Source organism: Jaculus jaculus, chromosome 5 (genome assembly GCF_020740685.1).
Source record: "Jaculus jaculus isolate mJacJac1 chromosome 5, mJacJac1.mat.Y.cur, whole genome shotgun sequence".
Classification (NCBI taxonomy): domain Eukaryota; kingdom Metazoa; phylum Chordata; class Mammalia; order Rodentia; family Dipodidae; genus Jaculus; species Jaculus jaculus.
This window is the reverse complement of record NC_059106.1, coordinates 53528785-53555401: the sequence shown is the minus strand read 5'-3', so window position 1 is coordinate 53555401 and position 26617 is coordinate 53528785. Positions and strand designations below refer to the sequence as shown.

The 26617-nt window shown below is 48.0% G+C and overlaps 1 protein-coding gene across 3 annotated transcripts in view; it reads right to left on the bottom strand.

The window, feature by feature from the left end:
• The window catches only part of Cda (cytidine deaminase), a 42228-nt gene extending 18446 nt beyond the window's left edge, over positions 1-23782 (bottom strand). For all 3 annotated transcript variants that reach the window (XM_045151194.1, XM_045151193.1, XM_004657566.2), the window contains exons 1-2: positions 23607-23782; positions 5273-5384 (exon numbers count right to left, since the gene is read on the bottom strand). In XM_045151194.1, the coding sequence (XP_045007129.1) occupies positions 5273-5384; positions 23607-23760 (266 nt within the window). In that variant the 5' untranslated portion in view covers positions 23761-23782. The remainder of the gene's footprint in view (positions 1-5272; positions 5385-23606) is intronic.
• Between the last annotated feature and the right edge of the window lie 2835 nt (positions 23783-26617).

Genomic DNA, 26617 nt, shown 5'->3' with positions numbered 1-26617 from the left:
GTTTTAATTGGTTACATGCTCTGTGCCAAGAACTTCATAGAAATCATTTCATGAAATTATCTCCAACAGCCCAGTGGGGTGATATTAACTTCATAAATTTTCACAGATTAAAAAGCTCTGCTCACTCAGGCTCATCCATGTCTGAGGTGGACAGTGGGTCACTGGGACTTGAAACCAGGTCTCACTGACCCTGCAGCTTGAGCATTTCTAGAAAAAAAAATTTAACTTTTCTTTAAACAAATGAACAAACAGCCAGGTGTGGTGGTGCACGCCTTTAATCCCAGCACACAGGGGGCCGAGGTAGGAGGATCACTGTGAGTTTGAGGCCACCCTGAGAATACAGAGTGAATTCCAGGTCAGCCTGGGCTAGAGTGAGACCCTACCTCAAAAAAACAAACAATAACAAAAAACCCCAAACAAACAAAAATCCCCAAACTTTTTTTTAAAAGTAATTTAACCAGAATTTTTTTTTTAAAATTTAAGAGTGACAGATAGAGAAAGAGGCAGAGAGAGAGAGAAAGAGAGAGAGAGAGAGAGAGAGAGAGAGAGAGAGAGAGAGAGAGGGAGAGAAAGAGAGAATGGGTGCACCAGGGCTTCCTGCCACTGCAAATGAACTCCAGATGAATGTGTCACCTTGTGCACCTGGCTTATGTGAGTGCTGGGGAATCAAATCTGGGTCCTTATGCTTCGTAGGCAAGTACCTTAACCACTAAGCAATCTCTCCAGCCCCCAAAATATTTTTACTTATTTATTTATTTGACAGAGAGAAAGAGAAAGAGAGTGGGAGGGAAGAGGAGGGAGAGAATGGTCATGCCAGGACCTGTAGCCACTACAAATGAACTCCAGATGCATGTACCACCTTGTGCATCTGGCATACATGGGTACTAGGGAATCAAACCTGGTTCCTTAGGCTTAGCAGACAAGTGCCTTAACTGCCAAGCCATCTCTCCAGTCCCAGCCTGGTCCTTTGAACCACCATCCAACATTCCTATCAAGAGTGAGCACTAAACTGAATGAGCTGGTAGCATCTGGACGTTTCTTCTCCATGGCATTGCTTCTGCTTCTCCTCTGCCCTTCACCCTGCGCTGCCTTTTGCTGGAGACTGAAGGTTTTCTATGGTTTGTGCACACCGTGGTCACACACCGAGGTCTTGCTTAGGTGGGCAAGCTGGAAACCTGCTTACTGATCATGAGGGTTACAGTGGGGACCTGGCGGGACCAGCTTATCTTCATGCTGGCAAAGGGCAGCCTGGCTCTGCTGATGTCTGCAGCCTTCCTCGATGTAGTCTCCATCTTCTGGGATCTCAGAGGGACTTGACTGCTCAGCCCTGTCCGCTGCCAGAAGCCGGCATTTCCTGTTCCTCTTCTCAATTCATGCTCTGGATTTAATAAGCCATTAGTGTGAATGACTACATTGCTGGAGGGGGGTGCAGGTGTGGGCTGAGAACCCAAAGTAGGATGGCTGAATGCTGGGAAAATGTAGGTTTTGTGTAAATAAAAGGACATTTGGTAATCATAGCTAGCATGATGTATTTAAAAGCAGGTAATGACCAAGAGAAAAAGTCTTTGATTTGGAAAATTCTAACAGCCAGGCTACTGCAGCATGATGTTTTTGCTGACTTTGGCCTCTTTTCCCCCCAAAACATCATTACTTTCTTGGATCGCCTTTCTGAAAGTGAATTATTTCTCTCTCTTCTTCATAAAGAGCAGCCCTACATCCTCTCCTCTCATCTGCACATAATGTTCCCAGCATAGTCTCATTTATTCTCCGGAAGCCAAAGGGAGGCCAGAACAGCCCTGGGCTGCGGGGAAGGCTTGGAAGTGAGGACTTGATTCCCAAGGGCACACTTGGCATCAGTCACTCTGACATGGTGGACTCCATCAGGACCAGACCAAGGCAAAGTGTGGGGCGGGTGTGGGGGGGTCTTAGAAAGCCTGTTTCCGTTACAGAGTTCCCATTGGCCTTACTCAAAATCCCTGCATTTCTGCCACAAAGAGCTGCAGTTTTATTCCCAGGAAGCAATGATCCAGAGTATTGCCCCAGGTTGCCAAATGGTCCCCAAAGACAGCTGCTTGGTCAGCCATGTAGTCTTTTTTTGGTTGAATTAGACCATTTCCCATGTCATTGTCCCTGACTATTCATTAAGGGGACTTTTCTCTCAGATGATACAAAAAGATATTCAAACACAATTCACCATTGAATCGTTATATTCCTGGAGTCTAAAAGGGCAAGAGTCCATTTCAGGCTTGACTCCTGAAGCCTCTGGGGTCTGGGTCCTGGGTGAATGAGACCTCAACAGGCTCCCCAGAGGGCAAGCCCGTGGGACTAGGCTATTCACACGTGAAGGCACATAACAGCACTGGCTGAGGTTCTTGATCAGCCAGAGCTTGGCTGGAGTTGGATTAGTTGGAGCCATAGCACTGCTTACCCGGATAACCCACCAGCTTGTCTTTGCAGCCTGGTTCTGAAACCTTTGAGTATTGGCTCCTGAAGGAGTTATCAGTGCTGAGCAGCCAGTTCTAGATGCCAGTATCAGAGAGCAGGGCACAGTGTCTGGCCTGGCACATCAGGGCACAATGGAATACACCCTGGACTGGGACTCTGGGATCTAGGTTTTTGTCCCAGCTCTGCTACCAACTCCTAGGAAAGTTTCTTAACTTATCTGGGTCCCTTTTCCTTTTCTTTTTTTTAAAGCTGTAAAATGAGGCTGGTGGCAAGACAGTGTAGAAACCAGGTGACTTTCAGGTCCCTCTGGCTCTGGGTTTTTATGGTGTTTGCTGTGCTTGGTGGGGAATCCTGCTGTACTTAGTGTTGTTGGGGCAGGAGCAGAGAGGCCCTGTTTGTCCACCTGCTCATAGGCTCACAGAGGGCAGACGGAGTCTGAGGCAGGACAGAAAGACAGGGAAACTATGGGGACATGGGAAGGGAAAAGGGATTCTGGCTCCAGAATCCAGTTGAAGCCTTTTTGCCAACTGACAATAAAAATTCAAATACAGGGGTACAGGGGTTGGAGAGATGGCTCAGAAGTTAAAGTGCTTGCTTGCAAAACCTGATGGCTTGGATTCAACTCCCCAGTACCCATGGAATGCCAGACACACGAAGTGGCACATGCATCTGGAGTCTATGTGCAGTGGCAGGAGGCCCTGGTGTCCCCATATTGTCTCTCTCTGGCTCCCTCTCTCCTTGCAAATGAGTATATGAAAATAAAAAGAAAGAATTCAAATATAGTTGGGGCCAGGAAGACTGCTCCGTGGTTAAAAGTGCTTGTGGGCTGCAGGGATGTGGCTTAGCGGTTAAGGCATTTGCCTGCAAAGCCAAAAGACCCAGGTTCCCATGTTAGCCAGATGCACAAGGTGGCACATACACCTGGAGTTCATTTGCAGTGGCTGGCAGCCCTGGTGCACCCATTCTCTCTCTCTCTCTCTCGCTCTGTCAATAAGAAAGTTTGTTTAAAAAAAAAAAAAAAGGGCTTGCTTACAAAGCATACCAGCCCTGGGTTCAATTCCCTAGTACCCATGTAAAATCAGATGTAAAAAGTGGTGTGTCTTTCTGGCATTCCTTTCCAGTGGCAAGAAGTTGTGGTGACTCTTCACACATGTACCCCCCCACGCACAAACAAAGGACATGTCCTAACCTTCTTGTGCAATCCTGCTGGCTCCTGCTTTTATCTCGTCAGATAGTAATCTCATCCAAGGTACCCTATAATCTTATTTACTTATTTATTTATATTCTTTTAAAAATTTTATTTTTTCTCAATTTTTATTAACATCTATTATTATAAAAAAAATCCTGTGGTAATACGCTCCCCCCCCCCCGCTTTCCCCTTTGAAATTCCATTCTCCATCATATCCCCTCCCCATCTCAATCAGTCTCTCTTTTATATTGATGTCATGATCTTTTCCTCCTTTTATGATGGTTTAATCTTATTTCTTGAAAAAGAGTTAAAGCGGGACTGGTGAGATGGTTCAATGGTTAAGTGTGCTTCCTGCAGAAGCACGAGGGCCTGAGACCACATCACCAAATTTGAATGTCTAGAACTCTGCTAGACGTGGTGGCGCACACCTTTAATCCCAGCACTTGGGAGGTAGAGATAGGAGGATGGCTGTGAGTTCGAGGCCACCCTGAGACTACATAGTGAATTCCAGGTCAGCCTGGGCTAGAGTGAGACCCTACCTCAAACACACACATTGAGAGAAATGCGGGGGGGCGGGGAGGAAGAAAGAAAGAAAGAAAGAAAGAAAGAAAGAAAGAAAGAAAGAGAAAAAGAAACAATGACTATCTAGAACTTGCATAAATAGCTCGGTGTGGCTACATGTGTCTATAATTCTAGTCCCAGAGGGGAGCAGAAACCCAGGAATCACCCTAAGCACACAAAAATACAGCAAGTTCCAGGGTCAAAAAGAGACTCTGGCTCAAATAAGAACAGATGGTAGCCAGGCGTGGTGGTGCACGCCTTTAATCCCAGCACTGGGGAGGCAGAGGTAGGAGGATTGCCATGAGTTCAAGGCCACCCTGAGACTCCATAGTGAATTCCAGGTCCGCCTGGATCAGAGTGAGACCCTACCTTGAAAAACCAAAAAAAAAAAAAAAAAAAAAAAAGAACAGATGGTACAGCCGTGAAGCAGGATACCTGATGTTCCCCTCCAGCCACTGCAAGCGAGTTCACCCTGCTGCAGGTGAGCATATGTGCCACACAAGCACATACATGTGCCTACACCACACGCACACATCAATACACACATGACATTACACACGCACACAAAAGTGTCAACCCCCTCTGAGATATAATTTGAGAGCCAACAAAATAAGTTATGTATATGGCTAATGCTAAGACACTTGTGTGACTCTTTTTTGATAAACCCACATCCATATTTTCAGATGTGTCTTACTTTCTTCCCAAGAACCTCTTTTTATTAACCCCCACATTTAAAATCTGTGATTAAAATGTCTTTTAACAAATTCCAACTCTACTTCATACTGGCTTGTCCTGAAATTCTTTTCTCTGGGGAAGCCAACGTTCCAGCTTCCCATGAACAAAGGTCCCAGAAAGATTAAGGAAGCTCCCGAGGGCTGTGTGTCCGGCTGCACCATGATAGATAGAGTTAATTTCTTGTTTATCTCCTTATCCCCAGCACTGAGCTCAGGGGCTGATTCCTGTGCCGGGCACGTAGAACACAAGAGAAGCATGTCAAATGAATGAATGATTGACTCAGGTGTCGGAGGGTGGCTGGAGAGCTAAATGAGTATCGCTGTGAATGGTCTTCTCACTCACCTGGAGATAGCTATGGCTCTGAAGTCCTTGTACCCTTCAGAGATGGCCTTCTGGATGGCAGTCCGTTCTGCACAGACACCCAGCGGGTAGCAGGCGTTTTCTATGTTGCACCCTGGAGAGAGGGGAGAGACCAGCGGTGTGTCCAGCAGAGCTACCTCGTGCTGCTTGTGTTGCAAGAGGCTCTCCGCTGCAATTCCAGGGCAGGGAGGGACCCGTTAGGTTGAACAAGGTGGAGAAGGGGGAGGTGCGGGCATTAGGACTAGAAGCAATGGAAGACTATGGGACCCACTGTGGAAAGTGGCCTTTCCACGAATCTTCACCATCTTGTCTCTGTTTCCCTAACGTCTCGCTCCCGGTGTACAGCTAGGGAGCAGGACAGCCCAGCGGGGCAGATCAATCAGCCTCATCACCTCTGAGAGGCCAAGGCCCAGGCCACGGGAAATTCTGAGGCCTAAGAAAGTAAACAGAGGGCCGGCTGGGGTTATGACTCCGGTAGAGTGCTTGCCTAACATGAAGCTACAGGTTCAGCTTCCAGCATCGCAGGTCTGGACCTAAGAGATGGAAGCCAGGGGATGGGTCTTACATTGGCCTGAATGTTTGTGTGTTCCCCCACCCCCGTTCATGTCTTGGAATCTTTTTTTGCATAGAAATTTAACAACTTACTTTATTTTTTTTTTAATTTATTAGTTTTCTTTTCAGTAAATACAGGCAGTTTGGTACCATTATTTAGGCTCATCTGTGATCTACCCCCTCCCATTAGACCCTCCTTGTTAATGAAAATGGGTCGTGCTTAATCCCAAGTGACGGTATTAGGATGAGAGGCCTTTGGGGAGGCGATGAAAGGCACCATATTTTCTTAAGTTTATTTATTTGCCAGCAGACAGATAGAGAGAAGAGAGACAGATAGAGAGTGAATGGGTGTGCCAGGGCCTCCAGCCACTGCAAATGAACTCCAAATGCATGGGCCACCTTGTCCATCTGGCTTTACGTGGGTACTGGGGAATTGAACTGGGGTTGTTAGGCTTTGCAGGCAAATGCCTTAACTGCTAAGTTATCTCTCCAGCCCCAAAGGCACTCATTCTCATGGTTGAAATATCTGCCTGTTATAAGGAGTCCCCAAAAGCTGTCTTGCCCCTTTCTGCATTGTGAGAACACAGCAGACAAAAAGTGGGTGCTGTCTAGATTCTTAATCTGCAAATTCCTTGATGTGGGACTTTGTAACCTCTAGGCTGTGATGTTTCTGGGGTCTCTGATGTTTTTCTGTAGCCGCCTGAACAGACTTGAGACAGGCCCTGACTCAGAGTTTAGGTCAGGACAAAGCTTTTGCTGCTGATTATCTGCTTTCTGTGTGTGCTTGGGTAGGGGGTCTACGCATAGAGTTTTGTCACAAAACTACACAAAGAAGAGTCACCACCAGAAAATCAACCAACAGGCGAACAGCTCTCAAGTTTTCCAGAAAGTGCCTGGGAGTACACTATAAACTATCAGGCAGTCCTGCGGCACCAATGGGAGGTGAGTTGCTAAGCTGGTCCAGGCTTCTTGGTAGGGGAGTCCTTCCTAGTGTCCCTCCAGGAGTGCCTCTGGGGTTCAACAGCAAGTTCTGTTCCCAGGAGACAAAGTGTTGACTTAAAGGACCAAGTTGGCTGATTAAAAACTTCTCCATTTTCAGGGAGACAACCACAGCCATGGGGCTGTCTTCTGATCATCAGGATTTAACACACAGTCTACTTCATTTCTGGTACTTGTCTTTCCCTATGAGGCAGAGTTCTGAACTGCTCCCTAATATTCATGACCCAATATGGCCAGACTCAACTGCAAGGCAGTCTGGGAGTCTGCATTCCCAGATTCCCTTGCTGTATGGTGTGGCCATGTGACTACGTTTTGACCAATGAGCTGTAGCCCAAAATGAGGTCAGAGAGTTCCGGGTCACATTTTCTCTAAGGTGACTGCTGTGTATGACGTCCTCTCTTTTCCTTTTGCACAGGTTGAAAGGTGGAGCTTGCAGGGGGCTGGGGAAGCTTTGCACAAGTGCTTTATGTCATGGAAATGAAGAAGCAACAAGGGAGAAGGAACTTGAGACTCTGGTCAGCTCCTAGGGCAGTTTTCCGTTGGTCCTGGACAGCTGCCCACTCTGAATTGTTATGTGAGAAAAGACAAAAAGAAAACTAAGCCTAGCATTCCATAATGTTTGAGTTGCTGTACTTGGGAGTCTTCTTATCCCCATGCTATAAGCTATGTCTAATACAGGAATGTGTGTTCATGAGCCAGGCATGAGGGTGCACGCCTTTAATCCCAGCACTCGGGAGGCAGAGGTAGGAGGATTGCTGTGAGCTCAAGGCCACCCTGAGACTACATAGTGAATTCCAGGTTAGCCTGAGCTAGAGTGAGACCCTACCTTGAAAAACCAAACGAAACCAACCAAACAAACAAAAAACCCAAAAAATAGAAACAGAAATATGTGTTAAAGTGAAATACTCAGCTGGGCATGGTGGCGTGTGCTTTTATCCCAGTAATTGGGAAGCTGAGGTAGGAGGATCACTACGAGTTTGAGGCCAGCCTGGACTACATAATGAATTCTAGGTAAGCCTGGGATAAAGTGAGACCCTGCTTCAAAAAAACAAAAAACAAAAAAACAAACCCAAACCAAACCAAACTAAAACAAAACAAAAAAAGGGCTGGAGAGATGGCTTAGTTGTTAAGGCGCTTGCCTGAGAAGCCTAAGGACCCATGTTCGACTCTCCAGACCCCACAAGGAAGGCGCACAAAGGTGAGGCAAGTGCAAGGTTGCACATGCCCAGTAGGTGGTGCAAGCCTCTGGAGTTCTATTGCAGTGATGAAGCCCTGGCGCACCAATTCTCTCTCTCTGTTGCTCTCTAAAAATAAGAAAAAAGATCTGGCAGCAGGACTGGGCCAAGCATGGACGCTCATTTGCAGCAAAGTCCCATTGGCCGGCTGGAGGGCCATGCCCAGGGACTTCTGGATGGAAGTGACTGGGATCAAATGCATCAGGAGGCAAACAAGCATTTACAGAAGACCTGGTGACAAAGGATGCCAATTGCTCCCAGCACATAATCTCCCAACAGACTCCCTAAGTCTAACTAGGCACATGGCTACATATGCCTCCCTTGAAGCTTCCTGTAGTCCTGAAGTTTTAATCGATGAGTGTGAATGGAAGCTACAGACTGTGATGAACAACTTACAGTAACATTTTTTTTGTGTGTGTGAGTACACGCATGTATGGGTATTTGTATGCCTGTGTGTGGGGGTGAGCATGTGTGCACGTGCACGTGGAGGCTGCAAGTTGACATCAGGTATCCTCCTTAGTTGCTTGCCATCTTGTTTTTGTTTTTTTTTAAAGTTTTAACTTTTTTAAAAAATTTTTTTATTATTATTATTTATTTATTTGAGAGTAACAGAGACAGAGAGAAAGACAGATAGAGGGAGAGAGAGAGAATGGGCGCGCCAGGGCTTCCAGCCTCTGCAAACGAACTCCAGACGCGTGCACCCCCTTGTGCATCTGGCTAACGTGGGACCTGGGGAACCGAGCCTCGAACCGGAGTCCTTAGGCTTCACAGGCAAGCGCTTAACCGCTAAGCCATCTCTCCAGCCCTTAAAGTTTTAACTTTTTATTTGAGAGAGAGAGAGAAAGAAAATGGGCACACCAGGGCTTGTGGCCATGGCAAATGAGCCCAGATGCATGCGCGACTATGTGCATCTGGCTTTACTTGGGTACTGGGGAATTGGACCCATGGTGATGAGCCTTTGCTGGCAAGGACCTTAACTGCTGAGCCATCATCTCTCTAGCCTGAGGGATGGCATTTGAGACATGTTATCCTTACCAGAAGTTGTTATCCCCTCCTGTATTTATTGTCCCTTTGTTATTTATATTGGCATATTAGGAGCAATTACATTTATCATCTAGCTCACTGTTCTCAGGATCACATAAATTCGCAGACAGAACTGATGGATGTCATCAGACTTCTGGCTGGGTGCCGCAGCCGCAAGTCTGTGGGGACAGAGGCGAAGGTGTTCACAGACTGGCAGGAGGTGGCCGTGCAAACCCGAATTTGTGGCAAAGGGTGGGCGTACTCATGAAAGTAGACTGCAGCGAACACTGACTATTTATTTTAGGACCTCTTCCTCCTTTGCGTTTGGCACATCACCTCATCCCGCAGCATATTATTCAAATAGGAGAGGTCATCTTTTCTTGCCGCACCCTGCTACTGGCCCAAGGAGAAGCACCTGACCCTAACTGGCCAATCAGAGCTCTTCACTGTGCGTGTGGCCATGTCGCCAACCATTATGGAGGAGACGAGTAGAAAACCCATGCATGAATGAGTGAGAACTGAAAGGAGTTCCTCCCAAGACAGCTGCCTTTGAGGTTTAACTTATTCTAGTCCCTTGCAAGTGTATTTATGAGACTCTTAGCTCCTTTTGGTTACAAGCATTCAAGTGCATTTCTGTCATTTGAGGCCATGCAGAAGTCAGCTAATACACCTAGGACTTAGGACCAGGAGCACACAAGAAGTGGCGGCTCCTTAAGCAATAGTTAACACCAACTGAATGCCCATTCTGGCCAAGTTTGTTTGCTCATGTTAAAATGTAAGTTATAGCTGGGTGTGGTGGCACACACCTTTAATCCCAGCACTGGGGAGGCTGAGATAGGAGGATCACCGTGAATCTGAGGACAGACTTGGCTAGAGAATGAGTTCCAAGTCAGCCCCAGCTAAAGTGAGATCCTGCTTCAAAACACCAAAAAAAAAAAAAAAAAAAAAAAAAAGGCTGGGGAGATGGCTTGCACGCTCTCATCCTTGAAAATATTTTATTTATTTAAGAGAGAGAGAATGGGCGTGCCAGGGCCTCTATCCACTGCAATGAAGTCCAGATGTGTGCACCACCTTGTGCACCTGGCTTACATGAGTACTGGGGAATCAAACCTGCGTCCTTAGACTTCGTAGGTGAGTGTCCCAACTGCTGAGCAATCTTTCCAGCCCCAAAATAAATGTGTTTTTTAAACATTTCATTTTTATTTACTTGAGAGGGGGAGAGAGAGATACAGAAATAGGCAGGTAGAGAGAGAGAATGAGTGTGCCAGGGCCTCTAGCCACTGCAAACGAACTCCAGATGCGTGTGCCCCCTTGTGCATCTGAATAATATGAGTCCTGGGGAGTCGAACCTGGGTCCTTTAGCTTTGTAGGCAAGCACCTTAACCACTAAGGCATCTTTCCAGCCTGGGAAAATAATTTTTTTTAATATTTTTTGTTCATTTTTTATTTATTTTATTTGAGAGCGACAGACACAGAGAGAAAGATAGATAGAGGGAGAGAGAGGGAATGGGCGCGCCAGGGCTTCCAGCCTCTGCAAACAACTCCAGACGCGTGCGCCCCCTTGTGCATCTGGCTAACGTGGGACCTGGGGAACCGAGCCTCGAACTGGGGTCCTTACGCTTCACAGGCAAGCGCTTAACCGCTAAGCCATCTCTCCAGCCCTATTTTTTTAAAACAAAACATAAAGCAAGTTATTACAACTCAGCCTGTTTGTTAGGCCAATACAAGCTGAGGGAAGAAATGAAGGAGTTTCTCTTGCTCCCAGCTTATCTCTCTAGCCAGGAGCCAGGGTCCTTTCCTTTTTTTTTTTTTTTTTTTTTGTATATTGCTTGTTTATTTATTTGCATGTGCACACACATGTAACAGACACAGAGAGACAAACAGACAGACAAACAGTATGGACAAACACTTGAAGCTGAAACCCTCAGCCTCTTCAGTAGCTGGGGTTATACATGTGTGCCACTATACCCAGATCCCAGCAAGATACCTGATTCCAGTTCAAAGTGACTTCTTTGAAACACCTCTATCTCTCTCAGTTTTCGAGGTATTAGAGTCTCACGTTAGCTGAGGCTGACCTGGAATACACTATATAGTCTCAAGATGGCCTTGAACTCACAACAATCCTCCTACCTCTGCCTCCCAAGTGCTGGGATTAAAGGCGTGCACCACCACGCCTGGCTGAAACCCCTCTCTTGCCTGCCCATACCTGCCCACCACTCCCACCTTCGCTGACTCTATACTCAACTTTGGACTCTCCTGGATTATGCTTCCTGCCCACCCTGACTTTCTGCCTCCCTGCCCAGTTCCTGACTCAGCCTGACACTTTCCCACTAGACATTATTCACACGGAGCTTGGGCTTCGAATGCCACTTGGAGAAGACCTATTTGCTCAAGACAACAGCAGCATCAGCAGAAGTATAGAAAAGCTTTATTTAAAGAAAACTTCTTGGGCTGGAGAGATGGCTCAGGAGTACCCACTCTCACCACTGCTTCTCAACATAGTACTAGAAGTTCTAGTCCAAGCAATAAGACAGGAGAAAGAAACAAAAGGGATTCAAATTGGAAAGGAAGAAGTCGTTAGCCCTATTTGCAGATGACATGATCTTATATATATAAGTGACCCAAAAGTCTCCATCTCAAAACTTCTAAAGGTGATAAATTCCTTCAGCAAAGTCACAGGATACAAAATCAATGCACAAAAATCAGTAGCTTTTCTAGATGCAAAAGACAAATACATAGAGAAAGAAATCAGTGAGGCTGTCCCATTTTCAATAGCAACAACAATAAAAAAAATTAAATACCTTGGAATAACACTAACCAAGAATGTTAAAGACCTATATAATGAAAACATTAAAAAAACCATAAAAAAATGAAAGAAATCAATGAGGGCTTGAGAAGATGGAAAGACCTCTCATGCTCCTAGATAGATAGAATGTAAGCACCCAGCATGGCTCAGGGAATTTTGTGGAAGAATGGGTGGAAAGATTGTTGGAGCCACAAGTTGGGACATTTTGCACAGAGACGTTGCCTCTCCCCCATAACACTGCTGCTTCCATGATGCATGACCCACAATCCCCATAGAGTTGACCTGCATCCCCAATGGTAAAGGCCTCTTCAGAAAAGGGGCAAGAAGGAGGGGAAGGGTGGTACCAACATGTGTTGTTTACAAACTAAATACGTCCATATCTCATGCAAAGAAAAAACAGTCAGGTGTGGTGGTTCACACCTTTAATGCCAGCACTTGGGAGCCTGAGGTTGGAGGATTGTTGTAAGTGTGAGACCAGCCTGAGACTACGTAGTGAATTCCAGGTCAGCCTGGGCTAGACTGAGGCCCTACCTCAACCAAACCAAACCAAACAACAACAAGGAACAAAGAATGATTGTATTCAGTTTCTGTCAAGTTCAAAGGAAATTTCCCTAGTCAAGCTAACGAAAAGAGTCAAGGACAGGCTATGTAATGTAATCCTGAAAGACCTGACAATTTTGTTTGGCCACAGAACAGGCCACCATCATCTATCCACCCAAGCCAGCTCTATTTGTGGCGTGTTCTTCACTTACTGTGAAACACATGAGAGACAGGCTACAGTGGTGCCCAGTTACCACCCGTACGTCCAAGACTGGACCAGATAATGCTTGCTGGGCATCTGCCAGGCCTTCTGTAGAGCACTTAGCCTGCACCGTGTCAGTGAGTCTTTTGCACAGCTTGTCAAGGTGAGTACCGTTATGAACTCATCTTAGAAGGGAAGAGCCAAATCTGGTGACAGGATGCCAAGATACACAGGCTGGGCTGTCCCATACAAAGGACTGTTCTTACTTTCCTTGGCATTTGTCCAGAGAAGAGAGTAAAGTCAGAGGGTACTGTACCCACTCTCTTTTCTGAGGGGTCTTATTGAGGCCAGAGCACTAGTTCTCTTCTTCCTCCACATCTTCCAGCAATACCATGTTGCCCCTTCTGGTCTTAAATTTCTTGACTAAAATTTAAGTTCTGTCTCAACAGCCTCCCCACCACCTCCAGTAGCTGAGGCCCCTGGTCTCATACTACTATGCCGGCTGGAGGTCTGTGCAAAACAGATTTCAAACTCCTCTCTTGGAGATATTAACTGACAAGGATGAGCTGGAGCCCACAGTTCACATTTCTTGTGTATGTGTGTGCATGCATGTGTGTACATGTTCATATATATGTGGGTATGCCTGTGTGTGGGGGGATGCACATGCATGTGTATGTATGGAGACCAGAGGATAAGCTCAGATGTCACTCCTTAGGGAACACAGTCTACTTTTCTTTTCTTTTCTTTTCTTTCTTTCTTTTTTTTTTTTTTGAGACAGGATCTTTCATTGGCCTGGAACTCACTAAACTAAACTGGCTGGCCAGTGAGCCCCACCTCAGCACTGGGATTATAAGTGAGTCTATTTCTTTTTATTTTTGCTCTCCTCCCTCCCTCCCCTCCTCCTTCTTTTCTGCCCTTCTCCTACTAAGTCTCTTTCTTTTTCTTTCTTTCTTTCTTTTTTTTCTTGGTTGTGACAGGGTTTCATGTATCACAGGCCGGCCACAAACTTACTATGTAGGTGAGGATGACCTTGAACTTCTGATCCTCCTGACTCCACTTTCAGTATTCAGATGACAGGCATGTACTGCCATGCCAAGCTCTTTTCTTTTTTCAAGATGGAGAGGGTCAGGAAGACCCGTGTAGCCCAGGAACTCATCACCCTCCTGCCTCTGTCTCCCAAGTGCTGGGATTTCAGGCAGGCGCCACCAATAAACTCACATTTTCCATGAGGAGCTGATGAAGCTGAGGGCCTGGGACCACACCTGAGAGTTCCTGGACTAGAGAAATGTTAAGCTCATGTGCTCAAAGAAATACTAGAGTCTCACATGTTCTTAATCTCCTGCCCACTGCAAGTGACAATCTCCTATGTGAACTGTATTCTAACTCAACTATAGATAACGTCAAGAGATTAAAAGAAATCTGCAATGAGCCACAGTTGAGTAACAGTGAGAATTCACTGATGTTGAGGGAAGAGGCAGGGAGGCTCTGCAAGGAGAGGCCACATGCGAAAGAACCCTGTTCTGACCTCATGGGGGTGCCACGAGGTGTCACCTCTGTGGAGAGGAGCTACCGCAAGCAACAGAAAAATGCTTCCACAGTCACCACGATGGTAAAGTCACATTGCTGAAGAAGAGAAATCCCCCCCTCTTTTGGGTGGTCCCAGCCAAGAGTCCGTAGCAGCCACAACTAAGAAATCCTGCATTCAAGCGCTGTCCCAAGTCCCCTTTCTGGCTCTGGTTGTCTCCCTGTTGGAGTCGTATGAGGACAGGGTGCTATGTGCAGCATGCTTAGGGTGCAGGGCATCCACAGCTCTTTTCGGCCCATCTGCCACCTGCCCTTCTATGTCAGTTACTTTCTCGCAGCCGGGACAAAATACCCAGCCAGCAGCAGCTTAAGGAAGGAAAGCATTTATTTCCAGCTTATGCTTTCGAGGGGAAGTCTATCACGGAGGGGAAAGTGTGGCATCACAACATCAGGGAGGCAGTAGAGAGAGAAAGACAGTGAGCAGAGCTGGGCTGTACCCCTGGAGGCCCACCCCTAGTGACACACCTCCTCCAGCTAGGCTCTTCCTAAAGGTTCCACAACCTTCCCAAACAGTGCTACCACTGAGCATTAAGTACCCAAACACATGAGGCTATGGGAGACAACATTCTACATTCAAACAGCCAAGCCTCTCACAAACGCCCCGGAAGCATCCTTCCTCTGTGAAGCCCACAGCGGATAACATTTCCCTTTCCTATTGGTTTTCCGCTCCTTCTGTCTGGTCCTGATTCTCCTCTGTCAGTGTCCCCCCCCCCCCACATACCTGCTCTTTCTTCGTCTTTACCATCAAGCTCCTCCTCTCTCTGCAATCTCCCTCTCTCCTCCCACCAGCAAGACCAGAAGGTTGCCAGTGCATGGTGTATTACAGTGACATAATTATTAACTATTAATTACCAAGCTGGGTGGCCCATCTGTGAGGGGCGTGGGGCCCTGGCCAGGGTGGAAAATAACAGAGAGAGCATAATGATTATAATGAGGTCGTGATAGCAGCCAGACTTGCTTTCAAATTGGATGGGATGCCAGCTGTCTGACATGGAAATTCCAGAGAGGTTGAGCTTTTGTTCATTGGAAGAAAGTCACAGGACTGGGCAGACCCATCTTGCTATAAGCAACAAACTCAGCGCCTAAAGTTGCTTTGGGGCTGGAGAGATGGCTTAGCTGTTAAAGCCAAAAGACCCAGGTTTGATTCCCCAGGACCCATGGAAGCCAGATGCACAAGGTGGTTCATGTGTCTGGAGTTGGTTTGCAGTGGCTGGAAGCCCTGGTGCGCCCATTCTCTCTCTCCTTCTCTCTGCCTCTTTCTTTCTCCTAAATAAATAAAAATAAAATACTAAAGTTGCTTTGTCTTTTCTGTTTCCTAATTTCTCTTCTTACTCCATAATGCCCTACCAGGTCTTCTCTGGTTATTTGAGGGCTCTTCCTCGGCAAGTGCTAATTGACTGCCACAAGCCTCCCATCCCCTCTTTCTGCACGTGGCCCCACTTCTGGTCTCAACGAAGAGATCCAGGGACTCTGCTGATGCCCTCCATTTGTTCATCTCCTGAGCTTGGCTCTCTCTGTCCCTTCAGTGACACACACTGTTGGGAGTGTTAGTTTTGTGTTGAAATTTAATGAAGTGGTTTTTTCTGTAAGCACCCTTCAGTGTTTTTCTGGGAATAAATGAAGCTATCTGGAGTGCACACCGCTCAACAGACCCTTCTCTTCTTCCTGGCAGTTTTGAATGAGGAATTGTTACGAGAAAATTGCACCCCAAGGGGTTGAGGAGATGGCTTAGCCATGAAAGGCACTTGCTTGTCAAGCCTGCCAGCCTGGGGTTCAATGCCCAAGCACCCATGCAAGGCTGGATGCAAAAAGTGGCTCAGGCCAGGCATGGTGGCACACACCTTGAATCCCAGCACTCTGGAGGATCGCCGTGAGTTTGAGGTCACCCTGAGACTACATAGTGAATTCCGTGTCAGCCTGGGCTACGGTGAGACCCTACGTCGAAAAACCAAAAATTAAAAAAAAAAAAGTGACATGAGCAGGTGGTACTTGTTTGCAGTGGCAAGAGACCCTGCTGTGCCCATACACATATGCACAAATAAAATCAGAAAGGACTGCACTCCAGCTGAAAGGGACATGGCAGCCACACCTTTTGAAGGCATGACCCTTGCTTTGGAAAGTCATAATCCAGTCCCAGGCTACGTCAGTGCCAGAAACCTTTACTCCAGGTAGGACATGGCTCAGTGAATTTTAGGTGACTCCACCTGCAGCTGACCAGGGAGCCTCACCTCTGGCTTGCAGAAGCTGGTTCCAGAAAAGGGAGAGCGCTTCTCTGGCGACTCAGTGAAAGGCTTGTGACTGACACATGCCGGACTCTGGATAAAGTTTCTCCTTTCCGATGGTGGTGACCCCTGGGGAGACCAAAACTCAACAAATGGGCTGGAAAGATGGCTTAGCGGCTAGGGTACTTGCCTTTGAAGCCGAAGGACCCAGGGTCGGTTTCCCAGGACCCACATAAGCCCAATGCGCAAGGTGGCACATGCATCTGCAGTTCGTTTGCGCTGGCTGGATGCCCTGGCATGCCCATTATCTCTATCTGCCTCTCTCTCTTTAGTTGTCAATAAAAAGTTTTAAAAATCCTGGAAGGCTGGAGAGGTGGCTTAACAGTTAAGGTGCTTGCCTGTGAAGCCTAAAGACCCATGTTTCACTCTCCAGGTCCCACATAAGCCAGACACAAGGTGACACAAGTGTGTGAGGTTGCACATGTGCGCTAGGTGGTGCATGCATCCGGGGTTCGATTACAGTGGCTGGAGGCCCTGGCATGCCAATTCTCTCCCTCCCCCCCCTCCCTCTCTCACTTGTTTTTGCTCCCACTCTTGCTCTCTTGCATTGAAAAAAAACAGGGCCAGCCTTTTGGGCTTGCCTCAAAAAAAAAAAAAATCCTGGAAATTGTACTATAACTGGTATGAGTTTCAATCACCACACCTTCATAGCACATCCACTTCTTGCTGGCTGTATCAATAAAAGGCTTCTCCTGTTGGTATTTCCTTGATGACTTTCGAGCTTTGTCACAGGTAAAACAAGCTGGGCAGGTAGCATGAAGAGAAGACAACAAACATGATGATGGCAGTAACTGCAAGGAGGCAGCTGAAGAGCTTTAGACAGCGGCCAAGGGGCGTGTCCAGTAGTAACAAGGAGAGGAAACTGAGGCAATGGAAGGATGTATGGAGAAGGCAGAAGGTTATGAAAATCCAAAAATGAGATACTATATGCCCTGGTCACTGGAAGAGGCCCAGGAGTCTGGAAAACTTTAAACAGCGAGGATTCAGACACCAAAGGCTCAGGAGGTCTAACACTAGCTAGCCCTGGCTGCAGCCATCTGCTTCTGCAAGCTGAGGTACTCTCCAGCTGCCCACTGCTGCCAGCATGACTCTCGTGGTTTCCATCACAACAGACAAACAGAATCCAGGCAGCCAGCTCATGGCCAAAGGCTTCCACATCTCCACCCTGCAGCAAGGGTCTGCCCAAAGAGCACAGGCTTTGGGAGGACATCAAACACCCCCAGTCATTCCACGTGTCGGTGCACTGGCTGTGGTCTCGGTCTACATGGCCAGCCCACACCCCACATGTGGCAATGGATTCAAACAGGGTTACCTTCTCGTTACTGGGAGCAAGCACCCAGCCAGAAACAGCTGATGGGAAAAGTTTATTTCCATCTTAACAAATTTGAGGGAAAAGTTTCACATTGGCAGGGAAAGCATGGCAGAGCAGAGGCTAGGTGTCACATCTTATCACACCAGCTGGGAGCAGGAGCAAGAGCGAGCCAGCTAGTGAACACCCAGTAGGGCTGGACAGAGAAGTCTGGCCCGCCTCCAGTGACACACCTCCTCCAGCAAGGCTCCGCCTCCCAAAGTCTCCACCAGGTGGCGCTGGAGTATGAGGCTTCATCACAAACATGTGAGGCTAAGGGGGACATTGCATATTCAGGCCACCACACGGAGGAATAGGTGAGGGTCATACGGGGTGCTTGCGACTGAAGATAGACCAGAGCCTTTGCCTGGAAATTTCCATCTGGAATTGATGGAAAGAGTTCTCTCCTGGCTGGTTTTGAGGCTGTAAGAACAAAAAGCAGGCTGCCTTCATTCTTGCTCCCCAATGCCTAGAGAAGACCACCTGAGGATAAGAGAAAGAAGCCAGCACCTACCATAATAATCATGACATGGGACACCCAAGTTCTCGGGTCACCCTGTGCCCAGGTGACAGCTACTCTGGGGGTTCTGTCACTCACAAGGGAAAGCTTTCATGTGGCACAAAGTCATTCTACAACCTCATGTGCTGACTAGGAGACTGCAGGAGATCTTCCATACAAAGTTGACGGTGTGCTCTCTCCACGGTAGCGACTAACATTGCTGTTGAGCCCTCGGCCTTCAGCTTCTCACCTCATCATGCCCCTGCCCCAGCTGGCTGCAAATCCTGGGCCAAGTGCTTTCCTGCATTCCTGACACTGCCCATCCCAGGCCCAGTTGTCTGCCCCACGCTGCACCTCTCACACCATCCTTCCTTCCATTTCTTTCTGCTGTCAAAGTCTTGGTCCATGCCGTGCATTTATGTGCTCCACAAACTTTATCTGGGAACCAACTGTGTGCCAGGTGACATGCAGACCCTGATGACAGGTCGATGCCAAAGCAGACATTGTTTTCTGATGCTGTTCCTGCTGCTCGGGTCCTTCTTTTTTAATTTTTTTTAAGTAAGAGGTTTACTTTACTTTACTTTAATTTATTTATTTGAGAGTGGCCTCCAGCCACTGCAAATGAGCTCCAGATGCATGCGCCCCTTTTGCATCTGGCTAACGTGGGTCCTGGGGAATCGAGCCTTGAAGCAGGGTCCTTAGGCTTCACAGGCAAGCGCTTAACTGCTAAGCCATCTCTCCAGCCCTCAGGTCCTTCTTTAGAACCTGTCAGATGAACTGTCCTAAACACACCATTGGGGTTACTCTTATAATTGTCATTGTCTCCCTGTTTCCTACTTTGACAAATCTCTCTCACACTACGTGTGTGTGTGTGTGTGTGTGTGTGTGTGTGTGTGTGTGTGTGTACTCTTGTGTGCTACAGTATGGTGTGAGGTCAGAGGACAAAATCAGATGCTGTTCCTTCCTTGCCTTTCATCTTGTTTGAGGCAGGTTCTCTTATTCTCCATTGCTGTATTTGCCAGGCTAGTTGGGCTGTGAGCTTCTGGAAGATTCCCCTGTCTCCTCCTTCCTTCTCTTATAAGTGCATTGAGATTACAGATGCCTGCTACAGTGTCTGGCTTTTAAAAAAATGTATTTATTTGCACGTGTGTGTATGGGGGAGGGGCATGCCTGGGTCTCTTGCCACAGCAAATCAACACCAGATGTTTGTGCAAATTTTTGCATCTAGTTTTACTTGGGTGGCTGGAGAATCGAACCTGGGCCAGCAGATTCAGTGAGTAAGCACCTTTAACTGCTGAACCATCCTGCTAAAACCAGTGTCTGGCTTTTTATGTGGGTTTTAGGGATTTAAACTCAGGTACTAATACAGAAAACACTTTCTCCACTGAGCCATCCCCCGAGAAACCTCATAAAGTCTTTTTTTTTTTTTGCGGGGGGGGGTAGTGTTCAAGGTAGAATCTTGCTGTTCACTCTGTAGTCTCAGTGTGACTTCAAGCTCATGGCGATCCTCCTGCCTCTGCCTCTGCCTCCCAAGTGCTGGGATTAAAGGTGTGTGCAACCTTACCCAGCTTCAGTAAATCTTTTATTTATCTATTTAGTTTCTTGAGGTAGGGTCTCACTCTAGCCCAGGCTGACCTGGAATTCACTATGTCGTCTCAGGGTGGCCTTAAACTTACAGCGATCCTTCTACCTTTGCCTCTCTAGTGCTGGAATTAAAGGTGTGCATCACCACACCTAGTTCACTAAATCTTCACATCACTGCTTGGCCTTCAAAAGTCCTCCACCATCCGCTTCCAAATAATAATAGTAATAATAATAATAATAATAATAATATAATAATGATAGTAGTAGTAATAATAATTGTAGTAATGTAGTAATTGTAGAAAGGCACCATTGGTGACATTTTCACTGTGATCCAGAAACTGTGCTCAGCATTTTATAGGCATTAGTCCATTCAGCATTCACAATTAGGAGTGACAGTCAGTAGCACATAACTGATATAGCACAGGCTTCTGCTAGGCAGTGAATGCTGGTTGCAGTGCTGGCCACACAAGACAGTCGAATGCCAGCTCCATCCACAGCAATCCTGAATGGTAACACCCGCGAGTCCACATAACAGATGTGTTTGCAGAAACTCAGAAGGGGGAAGGGTCTTGCTCAAGGTCATGTGACAGCCCCAGGATTCAAACCCAGGAGCCTGTGAAGTCCTGAGTCTTCAGCACAAGCTGCCAGGCTTCCACAGACATTCATTGCTCGGCCCTTTCTCTGGGGACCCTGGACACTTCTGTGCAATTCAGATAGGACACCCTCCGTTCACTTCCGTCCTTCCTTCCAGAGTCATCTGTTGAAGCTCACGTTTTGAGCTGTGGCCTGTGTAGGGACCATGTCAGATGTTTACTGAGGTTTCTTCAGCATGCAGTGCGTGACATGGCATGGAGTTGGTGCTCAGTAAGTGCCTATTGTGACAATCCATGCAAGGCTGACCACAGCATGGTCAGAAAGCAGCTCATTGGGGTCCCTTATGAAAGAAGGTGTACTTCTCCTTTGGAGGTGAGAACAAGGGAAGAGAGAGGCCTGTGGATTCTGGCCTGGCCTATGTGGTATGTACCCCAGCTTTGCTGTCTGTCTGTCTGTCTAGCAGGATACTAGTCCCAGTGCTACAAAATAAGTATGGGGAGCTGGAGAGATGGCTCGATGGGAAAGATCACTTCCCATGCAAGCATAAGGGCTTGAGGGGGCCTGAAACCACCTGAGTTCAATTCCCCAGTCCCCATGCAGACATCTGGGCGTGGCCATACATGTCTGTAACCCAAGTCCTGTGGGAACCAGAGACTGGAGAATCACTGGGGCTCGTGAACATGGCAAGCTCCCAAATCAGTGAGAGACTCCGTCTCAAGGAAACACATGGATGAGCAATGGAGATGGACACCTGACATTCTCTGGCCTCTGCACACCTGTGCATGGGGTGCTGTGCATCTGCACACACATGTGCACATCACACACACACACACACACACACTTACACATGCACATGTAAAAGAAAAAGAAAGGACAATGACTATGGAAGGCAGCCTCCGGTTCAGGAAATGATATGGTCTTAGATGCTGAACCCATTCCCTGCTTGGGATACTTCTCCCTCTGGGTCTCCAAACTCAGTTCTCTTCAAGGCTAGCTCCTTCATTCCTCCAGCCAGCCAGCCAGCCAACAATGACCGAGTGGCTATCCTAGCCCAGGCAGGGCTGTTTGGCCACAGGAGAAGGTCGAGGGTACAAGGATCCAAGACATAGCCCCAGCCCTCTGCAGCACAAAGTACAAATGGGAGGGGTACAGATAGGTAACCGGACAGTAAAGACACTATGAAATCAGTGCCAGGGTGGGGTGTAAGCTTAAGTGCTGGGGACATGCTGAGGCCTTCTGTACCAAAAGCAGGGGTTAGGAGGGCTTTGGGAAGAACTAATGGCTAACTGTGTGTTCAGAACAGTCACACGGCCAGGCATGGCATTGTTTGTGATGCTGGTTAATGTTCAATATGGAATCTGGCTACCAGGCAAGGCCTGGATTTCAGTGGGACACTTAGTTCCCCTTTACCTCTGCTCCTCCACACAGCAGTAGACTTTGAAACCAGGGAACTTGGGGTCACAATCTCAGCTCCGGGACCTGTGGTGCAGACCCTCTCTGAGCATCGTTTTCTGTCTCAGCTTGCAGAGTGGCAAGGGCTAAATGGATGGCGTTCGGCATCAGTCAGGATTACCTTGGCTCAAAGATGCTTGGGACCCCGGTGATTGACAAGGAACACTGTAGGCGCCTACTGTCACCTCCACCTATGTCCTGAAGGACAATGTTCCTGAGCTTACTCAGCAAAACAGGTGTGAAAAGTTTGAATTGTTAGGGTGAGCTTTATCTCCCCTGCCCCCGCTTTCAAAAATATTTTTACTGATTTATTTGAAAGAGGCAGAGAGGTAAAGAGAGAAAGAAAGAGAGAGAGGGAGAGAGGGAGGGAGGGAGATTGGGCATGCCAGGGCTTCCAGCCACTGGAAACAAACTCCAGATGCTGTGCCACTTTGTGCATCTGGCTTACGTGGGTCTTGGGCAGTTGAAACTGGGTCCTTTAGCTTTGCAGTCAGGCACCTTAACCTCTAAGCCATCTCTCCAGCCCTTCACCCCCCCCCCCTTTTTACAGTGTCTAAATGCAAACGGAGGGCCTTGCATATATAAGCCAGCACTCTATCCCTGAGATGCGGCCCCAGTGCAGGTGAACTTGTCTACAAAACCAGAAGCTAAAGAAAAGGAGATTAGGACAGGTCTGTGCCAACCCGGTGCCACTCGTTGCTGAATGTGCAGACCCCCCGATTTCTCCAAGGCCCTCTGCCTGGTGCCCATTCCTCCCTGCTCCATCCCTGCCAGCCCCAGCACCGCAAGAGCAATGGACGGTGGAGGGCTTTGGGAATCTCAGTCCTGGGTGCCCCCCATCCTGGTCCTCTGTAACGTAGGGTATTTTTCTGAGCTTCAGAGCTTCATTTAAAAACCGGCATGGCCTAAATCAGGTCAGAGGTAAGAACTTACTGATGTATCACGAAAGATTCAACTTGTGTTTGGCATACAGGAAGCTCAGAAAGCATTATCACCCTCTTGCCTAGAGCACCATGGCCTTGGAAGGCATATATATATATATATATATATATATATATATATATATATATATATATATATATATATATATATATATTTGGTTTTTCGAGGTAGGGTCTCACTCTAGTTCAGGCTGACCTGGAATTCACTATGTACACTCAGGGTGGCCTCGAACTCATGGTGATCCTCCTATCTTTACCTCCCAGGTGCTGGGATTAAAGGCGTGCGCCACCACGTCCAGTTTATTTATTTCTATTTTTGAGACAGGTCCTCGCTGTAGCAGGGATTGACCTGGAACACGCTATGAGGCGGAGGCTGGCCTCGAGCTCACAAGTGATCCTTTCACCTCAAGCATCCCAAGTGCGGGAGGATTAATAGGCATGAGCTCTTCTTGATCTTGCCTTCTCCTTCCTGCCTCCCCAGCAAACTTCCTCCCCTAGCCCCAGCCTCCCCACAGCAGGATTTCCCAGCACATCTACACAACCTGGGGCAGGGGCCAGGTGAGGGGCCAAGAGAGGAGGGGACAGCACTGCTCTGTCCTCTTCGCCCGTGCCAGGGGGCCCTGCCTGCGAGTCCTCCTCTGAGCCGCACCCAAGCTGCCCGGCCCGCGCCCTTACCCGAGAAGATCCTGCCGTCCCCGGTGAGCAGGGCGGCCCCCACCGGGAAGCGGCTGTAGGGACAGTAGGCTGACTTCTTGGCCTCGCGGGAGGACAGCAGCAGGCGCTGGACGTGCTCGGGCTCCAGAGCGCTGGAGGGACGCTGCTGGGCCATTGTCGCTTGCTCCCCGGGTGGGCTGGGCGGGCTGGCTGCAGCGGCGGAGCAGAAACCCCTACTGGCTTCGGGCCTAGGCAGGGAGTGGTGGCTCCTCCTCCGGGGTGTGGCCCTGCGCTGGACCTGAGACCTGGAGGCTTGCCGCGTGCTGGGCTGGAGCGTGGAGGGTGCAGTGTGGAAGACTGTGCTTGAGTGCCAGCGTGCCTACAGGGCATGCTCTGGCCACGTGACTTCACACCCTCTCTTTGGGACCCTGCTTACTGCCAACTCAACGGTGGGTGCAGGGATGAGGGCCTGGGTCAGCAAGAGTGCGCCATAAAGCAGTGCCTCTGTGGAGACCCTTCTCAGGGAGGAGGGAAGCTTCTAGGCCCATCTGTGTGAGATCTCAGAGGTCCAAGCTCAAAGGGTCGCCAGCCTTCAGTGGGTGAATGGTCAGCTGCCCTATACAGCTGGAGACACAGTTCAGAACTGGCACCTGCAGCCTAAGGTGTTCCCTTAATCTTTTGGGAACCTCCATTCCTTGTCTTGTTTGAGTATCTCCCCACCAGCAGTATGAAGCAGAGTTGGGGTTTGTTAAAAAACAATGTTATAATATTCTGTTATTTAATTGAAAGGGGAGACAGAGTATGTGTGAGTATGAGCGCACAGGGCTTCTTGCCACTGCAAATAAACTTTAGATACATGTGCCACTTTGTGCATCTGGCTTATGTGGGTACTGGGGATTTGAACCCCGGGTCAGCAGATTTTGCAAGCGAGTATTTTTAGCCACTGAGCCATTACACAGCCTCACTTTTTTTTTAAAAAAATATTTTTTTGTTCATTTTTATTTATTTATTTATTTGAGAGTGACAGAGAGAGAGAGAGAAAGAGGCAGATAGATAGAGAGAGAATGGGCGCGCCAGGGCTTCCAGCCTCTGCAAAGGAACTCCAGACGCGTGCGCCCCCTTGTGCATCTGGCTAACGTGGGACCTGGGGAACTGAGCCTCAAACCGGGGTCCTTAGGCTTCACAGGCAAGCGCTTAACCGCTAAGCCATCTCTCCAGCCCAGCCTCACTTTTTTTAAAAAAGATGTTCTCAAAAAATTATAGGCTGTTGGTTTCCCACTAGGAATAGATGGTAAGACCCTATTGCTGAAGACTCCACATGCTTGGGCTGCAAGGTCAGTGAGAGATCTTGCTGAAGCTGAGCTGAAAACCTCCTCTGTGTAGACCAGCCGACAGAAAACTGGAAAACGCTATACTTCATGCAGCTCAGAGAGAGAGAGAGAGAGAGAGGGAGAGAGAGAGAGAGAGAGAGAGAGAGAGAGAGAGAGAGAGAGGGAGAGGGAGAGAGAGAGAGAGAGGTGTGTGTATGTCATCTGTGGAAATAAACAACAGTGGACACTGCAAGCCTACGTTGGGCCAGCCAGGCCAAATGAGCCAACAGGTACAATGGTGGCATGTCTGTTATAGGGGAAACAAACTGCTCTGTAATTGGACTCGAGGCTTGCTCCATGGGTGGGAATTCCTGCCTGATACTGAAAACCTGTGACGGGGCAAGTCATGAGCCCTAGGGGTGTAAAGCCTTCTGGTGTCTGGCTAAATGCATATATGATGCTCACCAAGCTGCCTGGTAAGCACTTCTGTTAATGTTCATGCACATATATTAATGCTACTCTCACTTTTGGCTAGAGAAACTTCTCATTTCAGATGACGTTGACCTCTGGGATGACTCAAAAAGCACCATAGTGTTGAGAAGAAGTGACAGAGGAGTGCTCAGCACTGAAACATCTCTATCACGCCTTCCAGGGCTCAGGGTCCATTGCTATTGAGAAGGGGATGGGATGTGATAGAGAGTGGAGTTGTGAAGGGGAAAGTGAGGGGAGGGAATTATCATGGTTGATTGTCTATAATTATGGAAGTTGTCAATAATAAAAAGTAAAAAGAAAATTATGGGGCTGGAGAGATTGTTCAGTGGTTAAGGTGCCTGCCTGCAAAGCCTAATGACCCAGGTTCAATTCCCTAGTACCCATATAAAGCCAGATGTACAAAGTGGTGTACACATCTGGAGTAACTCAAGGTCCTGATGTGCCCATTCTCTGACTCTCTGTGTCTCTTCTCTCTGTCTTTCTCTCTTGCAAATAAATAAAAAAAAATAATTTTTAAAAAGCGTGAGTGTGTGTGCTCGCACGTGGAGGTCAGAGGGCAGCCAGGTGTCTGGCTCTTCTACCTTCTTTGAAACGAGGACTCTTGATGCTGCAAACCAATGCTGCTCCACAGGGTTTGGATTCTCCTGGCTCTGCTTCCCACTGTCATAGCGGCATTGAGACCGCAGATGCATGTTCCAGTTTGTAGCTGGCTTTACATGAGTGCTGGACAATTGATCTCTGGTCACCAGACTTTGCAATAAAGCGCCTTTAACTGAGGAGCCATCTGTCTAGCCTCCTCTTTTTACTTATTTATTTAAGAAGGGGGGTGGAGGGAGGAGGAAGGGAGAGAATGGGTGCACCAGGGTCTGCGGCCACTGCAAACAAACTCCAGATACACGTGCCATCTTGTGCATCTGGCTTACATGGGTCCTAGGGAATCGGACCTGGGCCCTTTGTTTTTTTTTTTTTTTCCCCAAGAGCTTCAGCTAGAAGAGTAGATGTCCAAATATCCCCAATCTCTAGCAGGCAGGAGTGAATCTGCAGTTTCTCTGAGTGAGGCCTGAGGATGGAGGGGAGGGAAGTAGGGGAGAGGGCTGGAAAATGAGGCAACACTGCTTGGCCTGCGCGCAGACATCCTCTGTGCCTTGCAGCCCAGCACCTGTGCATCTGGGACTGGAGCTCCCGGCCACATGCGGAGACACCCACGCCTGCAGGCCTATAGTGGCATTG